General features: G+C 38.5%; 1 protein-coding gene across 3 annotated transcripts in view; it reads left to right on the top strand.

Annotated features, from left to right (window-relative positions):
• The first annotated feature begins 3,229 nt into the window (after positions 1 to 3,229).
• LOC121322391 (rap1 GTPase-GDP dissociation stimulator 1-like) overlaps positions 3,230 to 17,694 on the top strand; it is a 79,088-nt gene continuing 64,623 nt past the window's right edge. For 2 of the 3 annotated variants that reach the window (XM_041262298.1, XM_041262289.1), the window contains exon 1: positions 3,230 to 3,694. In XM_041262298.1, the coding sequence (XP_041118232.1) occupies positions 3,691 to 3,694 (4 nt within the window). In that variant the 5' untranslated portion in view covers positions 3,230 to 3,690. The remainder of the gene's footprint in view (positions 3,695 to 17,694) is intronic. The other variant, XM_041262307.1, reaches the window with a different exon arrangement.

Here is a 17,694-nt window from a genome sequence, read left to right as displayed (position 1 = left end):
ATTCTTTTGTGTTGAGTCCCACTGGTATCACTGTGTTCAGTCTAATTTTAACTGTTCTAATAGTGCAAACTTTACATCATTTATGTCATGTCCTTGACTGGTGAAGTGCTGTACTACTGGTTCATTCATTTTTTTTTTTTTATTTCTAATTAATGAGAAGGTGGTTCTCAATTAATATAAGGATCTCAAATCAATCATAAATGTGGAATTTTGGAAAAATTTAGTACCTGCTTCTATAAAAAGGGTCCTAGCTCAGCCCTGCCACTGACACCCTGCCTCATTTTGAACGCCAGGGTCTTTCTATCAGGCAAACACCAGAAAAATGACATTCCTCTCGGGGGAAATTTTAAATAAGCCTCTTTTATTGTTTGGGCCCTGGAGTGGCTGTTCAGTCCCAGCACTCAGGGTTCTCCTGACAAGCTCAAAGCCAGGCAACGACAGATTTAGAGAAAGACGATACTAACTCAATATTGGAGCAACACAAATCCAGAACGCAGTCTATTGCTACTAACTCTTAATACGCGAAACCCATTCAGAAAATATCTGCAATTCCAAAACAGGTCACAAAAAAATAAAAAAATAAACAACCTCTTGCCTGGCTAATTGAATTACAAAAATATTCAACGTCTAACATATAATCAAGAGACTTTTCCAGAAACATCTTAACAGGTTTATACGGCACAGTATAATTTCATGATAGGTTTATTCAGTGGTTGTTTGATGAAAGACAGTGATTCAGTGAGAAGTGATGTTGAGATACATAGGCTGGTATGAATCAGCACTTATCCTACTGCTCTGTTCATCTTGAATTCACAGTACTATTTATGAATATCTTGTGGAGAGAATTACAGTGCAGTGCGGTCACACTATTTTTTTTTTTCTTTGCAGCAGTTTTCCCTGTACTCACTTCAGAAGCATCCAGAACATTTTTGTCTGAATATATGCTGAAATCTGCATTGTGAAACTGAATAAATGAGGTACTTTGTTATTGTGCCTGATATGTAAGCAGACAAAATGTGGAGTCGTGTCATGTGATAGCCTCTCTTGGAAGAGTTAAGGTACCCTTTCCAAAAATCAACACTTGTGTTATTGCTTTACCGGCAATGAAGGAGCCAGTGAAAAGAGTGTTTGATGCACTTTTGCTGTCTATTCGTCAGCATTTTTACTAAAAAATACTGTTAGTCTTCTTAAGCTTTAGTACTGCAGTTTGTAACAGAAGTTTCTAATGTTCTCTTCATTGCATCACAAGTAGGGATGGGGAGTTGATCCCAAAAGAATCGATTGTCAATTCCGTTTCTTTTCAAGAATGGGATTCAAATCTATTTTTGGCATCACAGAGTCGACATCAGCACCAGGATTGACTCCAACTCATGGGAATCGTATAACACGTAATATTTAACTCAAGGGGTGAAATTCTGCCTTTACTCACCGGTACTCCGTACCAGGACTTATTTAATTAGCTTTTCATCCAACGTGGATGCATTCCATCCACTCACACAGTCCACTCGCGAAACATTTCTCAAACGCGCTTTCAGTCAGCACAGGTCATGCTGCTTGCATTCAGCTTCCTCATATTGTTTCTGTTAGCTGCTATTGGCCATCATTAACGTCAGTATAACCAGTGCATGTGGATTTGAACTTCGTTTTGGCATGAGTCACAAGTCTCTGCCCATTGACCACATTGCCAAAATTTGCTTGAAATTTTCTAAAATGGCAAGTGAGGTGTGGGACAGTAGGGATTAACAATAACTAGGATGTCTGATTTTCGTGTTTACCCGATTTCAATTACTTAACTAGACCCTTAATTGAACTGATCATTTGCTTGATTAGATCTTTTCAATTGTTTTCAGCTCTTAAACAGTTACAAAGTTCAAGTTATTTATAAAATGGTATTGCTATTTGAAATATGCAACTGTTAAGAGCTGAAAACAATTAAAAATGTTTAATTCAGCAAATTGTCAATTCAATTAAGGGTCTCGTTAAGTAATTGCGAGCTCAGTTGGAATAAAAACCAGCAGCCACAGGGGGTCCCCAAAACTAGTTTGGGAACCACTGGTCTAATGAATGTTGCGGGAACGGGACAATGATAGACTGATCTATATTGAGGCCACAGGGGACCTCTGTTTTACAAAGTCATCAGAATGGGATGACTGATGCAAAGTTAATCTAAACATCAAGAAGAATACATCACTTAAGATAACTGATATTTCACACCCATACCCAGCTTCTCTCTAGGAAGGTTCATAACATCCCCATGAGATTTGTGGTTGGCAGTTTGTCAAAATGCTGTTTGTAGAGGTTATTTTATAATACTTTTTTTTTTTTTTTATTACTATTGCCATAATCATATTCAAAGCGTATCCGATCCCTAATTAAAATCTACCGTGTGGTTTTCACGATTTAACCAATCAGAGGCCAAATATCGTCATGTTCAAGTAAATGCACATAAGCTAGTAAGTGTCATCACAATTAAAAAGTGTCTTGTATACATATAGGCTACCTGATAAACTCCACTATCACATTGAATCCAGTGGTTAAAATTGAGTTTAAGGTCCGGAACAGCGCCCGGCCTCTTCAGGATTCCGTTCCTGGCCTTCTAATTGAAAGTAGAATTCCGTTCCTGGTCTTGTGATTGAAAGTAGAACCTACCAATCACAGAGTACTCACTAGTACACTATACAGATACAGAAACCATTTGATGCTAGACGCAGAACCTTACACCGTCCACGACCATTCCACCTCTTTTAAAATCCTAATTTAACCACGGATTAAATTTAAATAAGGGAGAAAAAGATAGTACTATTCAGAGTAAGTATGTTTTTGTTTGCTTGTATTAAGTAGACACAGTTACACATAGCTGCAGAAATGTGCTCTCCAAATCTGAAAACTTTGGATGGCAGTAAAACACTAAACTACTGGAGGTCTACTGTCCACGTATGTTTTATTATGCGTTTCCATTCTATATTTATTTATTTATTTATTCTTGCTACAAGTTGGACATATTGTAAGGTGTTTATGTGCGCTAAACAATAAAACATCCCAGAGGCTGCAGGAGCCAGGGAACTTACCACGAGTCTTCAACAGTGAACCAGGGCTAACACAGCCAGAACAAAAATTAGCTCAACTGGGTGAACAAGGCGGGGACACGGATTTCAGCAAATCAGAATCAAATATATCCCTACTGTAAAATCAAACCGCCAATGAAATCCAACGGAGAGGCGGGCCTTCGTTCTGCAGAGAGAGTCAGTGCTGCAACCTGGCTCGCAGAGTAGAAGGAAGTAATAATTAGATGGGAGGATTGGTGTCATTTTGGTGTTTATGAAGATCTGGCTCCCTTGGTACATTACATAACCGAGCCCGTTAACTTTGCGGGGTGTCTGCATCTCTGTGTTGTTTGTAGCAGCAGCAGCAGCAGCAGCAGCAATAATAATAATATTAACAGCAACAACAACAACAGCCCTCGGAAAAAATCTGAAGCGTGTGTGTTGGTTACCGTTGTCTGTGCGGTGCGGTGCGGGTGTGAGGTGGGCCTTGCCCGGATGTCAGTGTGACTAAAATCCATATTCAGACACTTCTACAGTTACAGACAAATCTGAAAAAGACCATTTGAGTGTGTTGTCCAGACCCCCAGCATCAGCAAAGCCATATCACTCGTTGGGACTGTAGTGTGGACTCCACGAACACTAATAAATGGGTAAGTCGAGACATTCACACATTTATTGTTACATTGTCAAATTGAGATCAGCAGCAGTTTGGTATCGTGTAATTAATTCACTGACTCTGGTTGCTGTACTACAACAATAATTAATTTTGAAGCAAGTTACGCAGTAGTTTCTATGTCGTATTGAATCTTTCAAGTTGGGAATGAGAGATACTCCCAACTGATTATCATAGACATGGTTAAAATGTTAACTGCATCAGCGTTTAGTCCAAATGATTACAACCATGTAATCGCCCGGTTCGGAGTAGTATTTGAAATGTTGTAGTTATTTTGTACCACTATCGGACGCATTTCTTCGTTATTTTGGAGAACCTGTAATATTTTCAGATCATTTTATTGTTAACCATAATTGATCACGTTTATGTTTAAACAATTTAGACACATTACAAATACTGTAAATAAACGTACCATAATACCAATCTAATACACTTTGCATGCTTACAAAGCACACACAGCCTACGGGTAACCTGCTGATTTATGATCTGCATCTTCTACACTGTACAGTTGGTCTGTAGCCCGTGATTAATTTCTATTCCAAATCAATTCAGTTGCATAATTGCATTGTAATGTATAATAATGCGTTATGCATTCCACGTGTAATTATTATTATAGTGGGGCTTTTTTAATCAGCGTTGGCGTTTACAACCTATTGATGAATCAGTGTCTCATGGTCCATTTAATTCAGTTGAATTTTCAATCATGCAGTATTAGTACAGTAGCAATCTGTATCGAATATGTCAAACCAGTGATCCACAAATATTATTACTGTGCCTTCATAGACTAGCAACAACCCACCATTAAATGCATTACATATAGATATAAAAAAAAGTATAATGTAATTTGCAAACCCTGTTTACTTTACTATTTGTGCTATATAAGCAACTAGTCAGTAGCATGTACATCATTCACTATATATATATATATATATATATATATATATATATATATATATATATATCTATATATATATATATACACACATATAGTGTGTGTACGAGAAAAATTAAATTTTTTATTTAACTAATATATTGATGGAACAATACCTTGTGATGAAACTGATTACTTTAAACACACACCCTTCAACTGTTAAAATCAAGAATGAACTAATTCATGCTTGTCTGCTCTGTAGATTGCATACACTGTTATTAATAAACCTTATATATATATATATATATATATATATATATATATATATATATATCCTATATATATATATAGATTAATAGTCAAGGGCCTAAAGGTCAGACACAACATTGATTTGCTTAAGGACATCTGTTCTGGATCTGAGGATTTGTCCTGTCGGGGAAAACCTGCATAATATAAATTTGGTTTATAGTTTACACTACACAAATAAGGAGCAGTGATGGCTGTTTTGTAGTTAGTGTATAATTCTTTCAAAGCAAATGATCTATTTTTTTCTTTTATTAGGGTAACAATGCTATTTATTTATTTCAGTTTATTCTGTAAAAACCATTGGAACATGCATGCAGTGTTCACGTGTGACCTAAAGGCAGGGACAGTTGGTTACATTTAAAAACACATTATCAAAATTCACCCTTCCAGCACAAATATCCTGTGAAAGGCAAAATAACCATACACAGATAATGTAATACTTTACACACAAAACATAAAACATTAGAGGGGAACTGTACTCCAAATAACATCTGTATACATAACAAATGCATCTCGCTACACCAACTTTGTTAAAAAGTCAAGCGTTTGGCCAGTATTTGAAATTTTTTTGTCAGATTTCTGGGTCAGTTGGAAATGCAGGCCGCCGCCATATTGGAACCTTTCTGGCGCTGCTGTTACATCATATCATTGACAGCCACCCACACCAGTGAACGCATTCGGGTGCAAAAAGAAAAAAAGAAAAAACAAGAAGAAGTATTTTTGTGTGCCTAAGCCTTTAAACCAGCAAAGGGTGGCCATAGCAAAACAATGGCTGCATAGTATAGTAACGGGGACATACGCTCAATGGAATACTATGTGTGACTATAGAGCGGATCAACGACAGGACATCACACAAAGCGTGACAGAAGAGAGCTCCAATACATTCAATGTTAATTTGTTTTAATGGTTTTTGTACGATATGCTGCTCAAGCAGACGCTAGAAATGCATGAAAAGCTTTAGTTAACATGTTTCCTATTGAGTGGTTATATATTAATTTGCCTTACAGTTCCCCTTTAATACATTTGAAATACTACAAAAAAGTATTTTTGATGTTATCTATCAAAATGTGTAACATGTACTGTAGGTCACACACCGAATACACTATAAGGCATGACATTAGCAGTTAACGGATAACTGATCCAATTTCAACCAAAATTTACTCATAAATATTTATCAGACAAGTAAAGGGCTTTTACATTCTTGTCGTCCAAGCTCCCCTCTAATTTTGACCACAATCCAATTCATGGCCCGGCGGGGTATTCACTAGAGCCAGATCGGTAATGGTATTCAAGACAAGCCATTCAGAGTTATTGGTCCCAAAATGTATGTTTAGAATGGTAGTTGCCGTTCCAAGAATACATTTATGGCATTGCAGTGTAATTTGTCAAACATTTTGTATTAAGTGCCACGTAATTGAAGTACTGAGCAGCAAGGAATTTTTCAAAGGCTCAACCCTGTGATGGCTAACATTGTAATTAAAGCAGAGTCTTCTTTAAATCGTTAGGTGGCACGGTGAGTTACCTGTTGCTTTTTAATCCGGTTGCTTAAAAGTTCACATTATCAGTTCTGAACCAGACAGACAACACGCCTTTCCTCCAGGATGCCATGTTTTTTTTTTTTTTTATATGCAGTAAGATGTATTAGTGCTGCTTATTGAAATAAAATGGCAGTAGGCTAAACTACTGGAGAACGAAAATTGATATTGCAACGCTCCCTTAGAATTGCATTTATCAAGTCATTCCAAATCGGGGAGCAATTTAGTTTACACTTCAGATGCAAATACTGTAATTACAGTTTTTTCCCCAGCTGGGCATGCACACCTTTGGCCAGTTATATAGTAGTATTTTAATTTTTTGTTTTGTTTTGTTTTTTTTACATGTACTGTATCTAGAGAATGGCTCATCCAGTTGTAGTAAAACTTGAATACACCACTCTTCCACTCAAGTTGTTGACAGTATCAGAGTCTGGGTTTATATGGAGAAACCTGTGTTTGAGCTGTCTGTTTTTAATTGCACTAGACAAAAGGCAAGCCTGGTATGAGTACATTTTGTCTTAGTGGAGGGCAGATCTCTGGAGAATTGTCTGCTAAGACTGTAACAGGGGGCTTACGATACATGATGAAAGGAGCGATCGAAATGAATGATTGATTGACGTATTGGATGACGTGGATGCGTGTTTGCTGCTTGATTGACAGGAGACGGAGACTACAACACGGCCGTGCTCATGCTCCAGGTTTGCTTTCAAGCACCCCGGCAGTATCCCAGCAATGGTGGTGCTGATTTTTGGCACTTCGAAAAAGTGCCCATTCCCACGCCTCCAAACCCGGTAAACTCACGGCCACTGGCGGTCTTGGTCGCGTGGATGGGAGCACGATTGGCAGCAGTGTGTCTGGCAGTACCGCGCCTGGCCTCTGCCGCGCTCCCTTCCACAGCACACAGCTGTTGTTCTCGCTGGTCTTTGGGCCGGCAGCTCTTCCCTCTTTGGATCTCGGAATGGTTCAGCAGCCTCTGCTACTCTCCAGACGGCCCGCTCTTACTAGCTGACCCATACGTTCACTCTTTCATTCCTCGGCTTCTGTGTGGGAGTGCTCATACATCCCCCTTGGCGACTTCTGGGCCTCTACACTGGGAGCCTCATTAACCTCTAGGCCTACCCCATAAACCCAGTGTCCCATTTGACTTTTCTTTCAGGACGGCCCTGTTACTATCCCGAAACTAACTCCCTGTTCCTTGGGCAGTTCACCCAACTCCAACCTTAGATATACACACGATTGCCATAATAGGTGGTCGCTTCCTTTCCTGAACTCGGACTTTCAACAACACAGACGGACTGATGCTTCGGCAGCAGCATTTCTCTGACCCATCTGCTTTTGTTCCTTGTGCCCGGCTACACCATGCACACCTGCTGACTGGGACACACACAGTAGATCCCACAGGGAGGGATTGAAATGTTGCTCAGGCTGGTCATAATTACATGGGAACAATTCATGAGGTGCCATGTGCCCCAGATGCTACATCCTAAATATCTGTTAACTACAGACCTGTCTGACGGCTACATTTCTTGTCCTTTACTTGGTGCTGGCTGAAAAATCACATTTTTTTCTTATTACAAAAGAAAGGAAGGTTGTAAATTAAAATGGGTATGTACAGGTGTTGAAGTTTAGCAAAACAGTGCTTACCTTCATTTTGTTTAACATTCCAGTTGCTTTCGGCCCATACTGTATACTATTAGAGCATTATTTTAAGCATGTCTCCTCAGAAATTGTAATCTCTGGCTAACGTATTCCAAACAGAGCCACGGTGGTCACATGCAAACCTTAAAGCCTAAAGAAATTATTCATTGTAATTGGAATATTAAACAAAATGAAGATAAGTTCTGTTTTGTTAAACTTCCACACCTATAAATATTGATGCAGTGGTCTTCAACTGTGGTCCTTACGTACCTCCAGCGATCCATGTTTTTGTTTCACCCATGAACTTTTCCGTGCACATAAAACATCACTTATTAAACTGTGATGACCCCCCCACCCCCACCCCACTTTGCTCTGAAGAAAAATGTATTGTGCTTGCCACAAATACAGGACATCCCTCAGCTTAAGGAAACATTTCTGTGTGTAAATTCTAGTGTATAGCACACATGGGTGCTTTAGGGGTTCTACAGTGTTGTCACATGTAATAGATTGCCCCACAAAAACAACTGTGTTGATTAAAAATAAAAAATCGGCAATGGCGTAAAACTTCATTAAATGAAGTGGGGGAAAACACACACACACACAATTATGTACCTTCCTGCAAATTTAGCAATTCTGAAGTGCCTAGAACCCCCTTAATTTTAGTATTAAACTGGACACATTTAAAAATAAAATAGCAATAAAGTGTAGAGTAAAGGAAATATATAAGTAACATTAAAAAATACTTTAATGCTGACATTAAATGCTGGGTGAGATTTAGATCTCATTTTGAACCTGACTGATTTATTTAAAATGATCGTCAAACATATTTTTTTCTTAATAAATCACAAATGTAATATATTGTGATCAAGAACAGAACAGACCCCAAATAATTTTCTATATGCATCATATCATTTGCTACTTAAATTAAACTGGCAGAAAATTTTAAAAAAAGTGTTATGTATTGTATACTTCGACACAGGAGAGGGTAGTACAAAAAAGCCCTCCAAATTTCACAAACGCGATTACAAATTGTAGACTCCCAGTCCCTTACCTAAATGAACATTCATTTCAGAAGATGGTGTTTGGAGTTACAGACTCATCTCGGACCTGTTTAAACGTTTTGGGCCATGCCCCCTTCCTCTTGTCTGTGGAACTTGACGCCCCCAAAATATGCAAGCTTGAAAGGCACCAGTCAGGTGCTCAGCGCGGTCTACAAACTTTGACATGCCTGGAGGTGTCAGCATAAAGATTTGTTTTATCGTATACAGGACATTATGGCTGGTAATAATTCGGTGGATTTGCTACGTTGGGGGATTTATTTCACAACATGTTCACAAAAAAAGTCACAGTTTTGCATTTATACTTTTAATTCCAAAAGTATTTAAATAAAAGTAACTAATTATAGCATCAACAACGTGTAGCAACTTGGAGAACAACAAATAAGGCCTTCTAATCAGTTACATTATTTGTCGCTGTTATATGGCCCTTAATTTTAAGAACCAGTGAACTTTTATGATAAGCATTTGCTGTCTCAGTTTTAAAACTATGGTTCACTACATAACACAGTGGAACAATCGCAGTACTACCATGCAGTAATTGTAGGGCAGTACTGCCACGTGTGAAATCTTTAACAATAAAGCCGCAACGAAAATGCTTTTATTTGCTTTGAATTTCAAACTGGTTAATAGACTAGCAAGCACTGGCAAAATCAGGTCAGTTTTATACGGTGCAAAATGTTTTAGCGTTTTGTCTTGTTTCTGGACTTTGCGATACCTGCACGGTGCATGCAGTCATAATCATATCTACAATGTATCGACAATAACAATCAACCATTTTGTTGCAGGCTTTCAGCAAGTTTGACACAAACAATGCTTTACATAAAAAATAACCATCCTATTACTGTAGTAGATTCAGTTTACACTGCCTCTTGGTTTCTGATTGCATCATCAATTCCACATTTTTTAAATCCTTTGATGGAAATGTCCGGTCTACTTTTAATGTTTTCAGGCAAATTGGCTTAATCTTTGCCATTCTTATATCCACTTTGATATCTGACACATTATTTTCCTTGTCCAGCGCTTTAACCTGTTCTGTATACCAGTCTGACAGAGGGTGGGATCTCTACAAGTACTCTATGCAACCCACTGATTGGTGGAAGTATTATTGGCGATCCAATCAAAATAGCCAATAAAGCCCAAAGAAAGTATCTGCATGTTATACGGTATAAAGCCGGATCGTGTGCTGTAATTAAAATAACAAAAAAAAAAAAAAATTTCTAAACGGGGAGGATGCGGGGTACAAAGTCGAAAACAGCCCCCCCCTATGTCACCCCCCACCCCACCCCCCCCAGGATACAGTCCCCCCCCCCCCCCCCCCCCCCAGTTTGAGAACCACTGTACTAAATGGGAAAAAAAAAATGCAAATAATCCACCAGCCCAGTGGATCAGAAAAGAGCATATTAAGGAAAACAGCCACGCACGTTAGTTTGGAAAAATCGAGTAAAGAAATGGCTGCATTTAATCTAACGAACCAAAAACAAGCATTAATAGACTGCTCTTGCCAAACCTTTTCTACATTTTATTTGTAACTATACTAGTCTGTGTTGCTGTGCGCTTGGCTTAGTAAGAACTTGCAAAAAGAAAAAAAAAAAGCTTACAGACTGAGATGCGTTTTCTATTTATCATTATTATTTTTAAAGCTTTTTCTGCCTAAATAGTATAATGTATTTGTGATTTAAACAAACATATTAAGTTCCTGACAGGCTTTGTAGTAAACAAATTACTTTTATAACAAATGTGATTTTTATACAGACCAAACACATTTGTTTCAAAACCTGTCACTCAAACTTGCAGTGTGTGGTGGGCGGGGAGAGACGATGCTCTTAAGAGCTCTGCGCTTATGGTATAGCTCTAGTGCAGTAAAACAAAACACAAAACAGTGAATTAGCTGACCAGTAAAACACGGCGGGATGGCTGGCTTCAAATGCATCTTTTACTGTTAGGGATTAAGTGTATATGTGCTGCAGGGCTTGAAATTAACTTTCCCATGCACTAGCCACACTAGGTAGTGGATGGAAACATTTACCAGCCACACAGACATTTTACCAGCCAACATCATTCAGGGGGGCGACGACAACAAAAGAAAATGCAAAAACAAGCAACATTTATGAGCAGTCTCAACAGGGTCTGAAACAGTGAGTGTTTCATGAGTGAAGATATACCTTCTGAGATGTGTTCAGCATCTGCCCTCTCCACAGTGCATGCGCACAAACTGCACAGTCACCAGCCCTTTCTGGCAGACTCATACATATGCTAGCTCCTCTTCTATGACAACGTTATCGGTGGAACCATCTGACATCAATGACAGGAACTTTGCACCTTTTATTCTGCTGCAGCTGCCATCTTTCTACTTCAGCAATGTAGTCCAAAACTCTTGCTTGTTTTAGCCTGGTCTGTTCATCAACCCTACATTTTTAAAATCATTTAAATAATAAAAAAAAGCTATTTCTATTATCACACTTTCTGACTGAAGATCTGCTAAGTATTAACTTACTATGCTTTTCCAGGCTTTAAAATAAGTCAGTTCAAGATACAGTTGATTCCAGTAAATAGTAAAGCCACCAAAATTAATCTTAAATACCAAATAAGAGTTTATTTTATTTAACATGTTGCGTTATAGTTTACTAGCAGTCAATTGAATCCCTTTTCAGAGTTTGTAGCTCACAAAATATTATTATTATTATTATTATTATTATTATTATTATTATTATTACAGAAACTATTGGATGTGCTATGCTAGATTTAAAAAACAAAAATCTTGTAACAATAATAATAATAATAATAATAATAATAATAATAATAATAATAACAACAGCAGCATTGTGTTGGACCTGGGGCACTCCATAATATACAAGAGCACTAACTGTTCACAAAATTAATTGTACTTTCACCACCCGCACTGCAGCACTCACTGGGAGAGGTGACCGTGTTTGTGTTTGGTGTTTGGACTTTGTTATTGTTTATGGGATTGCTACCCTTCTTAAATTGATGTGCAATACACATCACTGTATATTGTCATCAGACCACTGGAATAAAATAAACAGAACTAATTTTCACACACTTTGTTGTCTGTCTTTGTTGGATTACCACACTGCACCTGCACGTACCACTTACCACTTTGCCACAAGGACATTGTCCCTTGTTGAGGCTTAATGTGGTGCTGAAAGCACTTACGAAGCCTCCCTTTGAGTTCTTGCATTTAGCGGAGGTGAAATATTTATCAATGAAATAGGCTTTCTTGCTTGCTATTACATCTGCTAAGCGGGTGAGTGAGATAGAAGCTTTTTCAGTTGCAAAAGCCTGCTTAAGTTTTGCAGAAGCCAGGGCGAAAGTCACACTTTGCACTACTGCTTTTTTTGCCAGAAACCATCTCCGCATTCCACATGAACCAGACGGTGGAGCTTGAGGCTTTTCATCCACCTCCTTTCCAGTCTGACAGAGAGTGGCAGTTCCATACACTTTGCCTGGTGCGGACACTAACGTATTGTGTGGACAAGACCAAAAGTTGGAGGCAGTCTGAACAGTTTGTTATTTGTTATGGGGAAAATGGCATGGGAAAGCTCTGTCTAAACAGAGGCTGTCGAGAAGAATCCCAGATACGTTTCAGACTACATATTATCGAGCCAACTTGCCCTCTCCAGAGAAGCTCAGTGCCAATTCTACCAGGGGCATGGCAACTTCATGGGCTGTATAAGCGATGCAGCGGTGTGGGCTATGCCACACACTTTTGTAGCTTTTCGCTTGGTCTGCAATATTCCTTGCAACATTTTTGGTATGTCTACTCATGAGGTAATGGTTACATTTCATACTAAATAGTTCCCTGAAATAGAAATTTTACCATTAACCTTCAAAATCTCTTTTATGCCCTCCGGGGCGGGCATGACTGCATCACGGCCACTACAGGCAGCTTTGGAATATCGATTCAGGTTAGACTGTATCAAAGGATTAACACCCATGAGGTAATGGTTACATTTCTATTGCAGGGAACCAGGGTTATGATAGTAACCTAACGTTCCCTCACATTAGCAATTCCCTGTGGCACCTCAGGTGAATTCAATGCTTATCTACAACCAGGAACTTGAAAGTGGTTGTAGGTGAGTTACCGGCCTCTTGAGGCCAGCCTGACAGGTGTCCTCTTGAAGACTGGTGTCTTCACACAGGCAGATATAAAAATAATTTAAATTGAATTTAACTACAGGCAGCAAACTTAAAACAATAATTGAACTGCAACTCCTGAAACTAAATTGTTTCGTTATTGCTTTATAAATGTGCCTATATTGGGACAACTATTGCCATGGACCTCAGAATGATTCTGAAGACCAGCAGCTGTGACAGCCCTTGGTAGTGTAGAGTACATGCAATCTTGAAAGGTTGGATCAACAGATTCTTATGGCAAGCTGTGGTGTTATAAATTACACCGCAGATACATTTGTAAAGATAACTGAATATTTCAAGGTCTCATATTTCAAGGCCTTTCATTGGCTTTGTGGCATTGTTATTAGGTTGTTTAGTAAGTGCGCTAAAATAAATTAAAAAATGCTTCATTTATACAATCACTACTTATTTTGTGTTCATGTTTACAAACCATGCATACTGTCAGATAAACATTAACTGTAATGGTTACTTTTAACTCTTACGTTAAAATAATTGAAGATTCTTTGTGTGTACTGTCACTGCCTTCAAGAACCAGTATGCCAATGAGGGGGTAGTTTCAATGCTGTTATTGGGGTAACATAAAAAGTCAGCCCAAAATAACCATGACAAATGAATACAATACCGTATGGATTTATAAAGCGCCTCAGAGTGCTGTACATATAATAATAAAAAAAAAAAAATTGGCTTTTAGTCTTGATTTAAAATGGGCACCGATGCTGAGTCCTTTATATGCTTCAAGAGAATTCAGCAAGGGAGCATGGTAACTGAATGCCCTAACTGCCAGTTTTGAGCTGAGCCTTCAGGATTGTCTCAGTAGTCCTGCAGTAGAGGCTAGAGAACAGGCTGGAACGTATTCAGATAAGGTACGGAGGAGCTAGCCCATAAAGTATGTTATAAGTTGTACTCCAAATGCAGATTACCATTGTGGTTGTAAAAGTCAGACTTAATGTATGGTGTTGTTGCTCAGTGTTGTTTTCCATTAGCTAACTAAACTTTTTTTTTTTTCCTTTTGGTTTGAAGATCTGAAACATCAGTAAACATTGATGACTTATTGCTTTAAACCAATTTGTTTTAAAAAGCAGAATCTGCTGTCCAACTTCAGCCAAAGCTAACCCCTCGCAGGTTTTGGGACCTGATTGTTCTGCTTTACAGAATTCATAATACATGTACTGTTCCTGTCTGTGCTGCCAGGCATGGTATAGCTGCTGTAGACCCTTTGTTGTTGGGCTTTTATATTGGGACACCGGTAAGTATAGGGAGGGATTAAGGAGTTTCACCAGGTGCTGCACTGTGTGTCATGCAGTAAGGAATCGCAGGTAGCGTCACATGATCCATTTGTTTTCTGTGTGTGAATAAATCCTGTGCGCCTGTGCTGGCGTTTCAACTCCCAACTCCCATGTCTCTGTCATGCATAGCAGCGATTACCCACACACATGGCACGAGTACCCTGTCACAGGTCCTCAAATGGTAAGACGATGGTAACTGAGTCATTTAAGACAAGAGTTTTTGGACAATAAAGAAAACCCTTGGGGGAATGGATGGCTAGCAAACACATCTCTGCAATAGACTCTTGAGATTTGAAGTGTTGCTCAAACATCCATGGCACTTATCAACATGTTGGTTTCCATCCTAATTTCACACACTGGAAAGTATGATGGTGTGTAAACTACAACAAATGAAATGGCTACAGACCAAAATCCACAATCACCAATAATCAAGAAGTACCACAGAACACATTCAACTGAAACGCTTGAAAGAAGATTAAGTAAAGAAAATTATGGGTATAGCAGGTATGAGAATCAACGAGCAGCTAAAAGAAAACATAAAATTAACAGCCAAGGACTTAAGAAAGATTTAGAAACATCAGGCATAATAGTGCACGAAAGAACAGTACAAAGGCACCAGCACAGTACCACGTAGACCTTAAACCATAAAAAAATGGCCTAGAAATATGAGCAGGATTTTGACGCATTTTTCAACAACAAGAAAACTAAATAGACCTGTTCTCTAAAAGTGGACCACAGTATGTTTGGAAAAAAAGGAAAAGAAGAAAACCTCGTACCTACAGTTAAACATGGACATAGCTTGATCATGATATGGAGGTATTTTATCAGTTCAGTGACTGGAGACATTCCTGTGATTTAAAGATCGAATTAATGCAGCCATGTATCGGAACATTCTACAAAGTAAAATGGCACCATCAGCTCATCGGCTGATCGGCAGACAGTTTATCTTCCAACACGACAATGAGCCAAAGCACACGGCTAAGTCAACTGTGGAATTCTTGAGGAGAAAGAAGATAAAAGGTCTGGAATGACCTTCCCAATTTGTCAAACAATAACTATTGTTTCTATAATCAAGAAGTACAAGGCTCATGGTACTGTCACAATGCTCTCTCGGTCTGGAAGAAAGAAAGTTCTTTCACCAAAAACAAGTAGAAGAATTGTGAGGAAGGTTAATAACAATCTGAGATTGACTGCCAAAGATATTCATAGTGAATTGGCTGCAAGTCGGACTGGGGTTTCCATTTCAATCACAGGTCAAGTATTGCATGGTGAAGGCCTCAATGGTTGCAGGCCAAGGAAAAAGCCACTCTTAGGAAAACATCACAAGGTCAATAGCTTGAAGTTTGAAATATGGTATTTGAATGATGGATACGAGTTCTGGTCAATGGTTTTGTGGAGTGATTTGAAAAAAAAATCAAGCTATTTGGTCACGCTGATAGTTGTTACTTTTGGAGGTCTGATGAGGCATACAAAGAAAAGAACACCATACCTACTTTGAAGAATGGAGGTGGTAATATCCTTCTGTGGGGCTGTTTTTCCTCTAATGGCACAGGAGGTTCCAATATATGGTAAAGTGGATTCCATAGCATACCAAAAGACATTGGCCAATCACCTGAAAACCTCCGCTACAAAACTTGGTTTAAAGCACAACTGGCCATTCCAACACCACAATGATCCAAAGCATACATTAAAATGTACTTCAAAATGGTTAAAGAAGAATAAAATCAAGGTTGTGGAATGGCCTGCCTTAGTTCGATTTTAAAAACCAAAAAGTGATAGTAAAGCTGTTGTTTTTTTAATGAGATGTGGTGCCTTCCTAGGGGGATAATTGATTGATTGACCAACCATTTGTGAAAAAGCCATTTGCTACATTCTCATGCTAGCCAATCAGTCAATTTCAGGCATAACTGAAAGTCTTTGGTTTAGGAGGTCCTCGATGACAGAGACAGGTGTATTTAAACGGTGCTTTAAACAGGAAAGATTTTTTTTTTTTTTTTTTAAGAAAAATTGTGAATTTAGTTTTTAAAACCCAACTAAGTAAGATTTTGGTAGTTTCAAATGTGTCATCGTAACAAAGACTTCCCAAGTCCCATGCAAGTTCATAACCCCTCAGCCTCAAGCTAGTGCCAGTGGAAGCACATTAGACTTGCCAAAGTGGCCATAAGCAATGCTCAAATGCATGACAAATGCAACTTAAAAAATCCAAAATACCAGAATACCATAATATTTTGCTTGATGCTTGTAGATCTCATCAACATCTATCCAAACATTTATGTGAGTCATTTTTAGGAATCCCCCACACAAGTTATTATGTCCTAAATTTGATACAAATAGCAAAAATTCAAATTTCAAGGGGGTTTAATGACGAGTGGTGGGACTTGAAACCAAAGGTTTTTTTCACAGAATTTGGAAGACTATTTCCTAAGGTTCTTACATCAATACTTACATTTTAGGACCCACATACCCTACATGTTACAGGGTTAGTCTGAAGTTTGAATAAAACTTGTCAGTTACCCCTCATCTGGCAGTTTGCCTGAAGTGAGCAGGGTGTTCCTAGTATTTTTTTTCTGAAAAGCCCAATTCAATATGAGTAGAACAAGGTAGCATCTAAGTTTCAGCCAGGGTGATTTTTCCTGCCAATGTCCCTTTCTCACTTTAAGTTGACCTTTGCAAGGTCACAGGTCGAGGGGACATTTAAAAAAAAAAAAATGACTATCATTTCTGAACTCAGCGTGTCTGAAACCCCCCAGGTGAATTTTTCTAGAAAAATCTAGACAGACGGGCAATGAAATGTCCCTTTTCTGGTTGAACTGGCGTGGAATGACCAGTTATTAAAATAGTAATCACAAATCAAACAAATGTCACTCTCCTCCATCAAAAAGATCGAGAGGAATGTACCACAGAACGGTAATTCATGAAAAAAAGTCGAGTGTCTCAATCTCACATCTACTGTGAATACTGCGGGACAGACTTCTCTGTGAACATGGTCGGTGTCATGACTGTATCAGTCACACAGGCATGAAGAAACACCGGTGATAAGCAAAATTTGACACTCCCCATTACTGTTTGTTTGTCAAATGGGTTTTGAGGTTTAACTCGCGTTAAACAATTAATTATTGGACACTACA

Source organism: Polyodon spathula, chromosome 1 (genome assembly GCF_017654505.1).
Source record: "Polyodon spathula isolate WHYD16114869_AA chromosome 1, ASM1765450v1, whole genome shotgun sequence".
Classification (NCBI taxonomy): Eukaryota; Metazoa; Chordata; class Actinopteri; order Acipenseriformes; family Polyodontidae; genus Polyodon; species Polyodon spathula.
The sequence above is the reverse complement of the archived record's forward strand: the minus strand, read 5'-3'. Positions and strand labels throughout refer to the sequence as shown.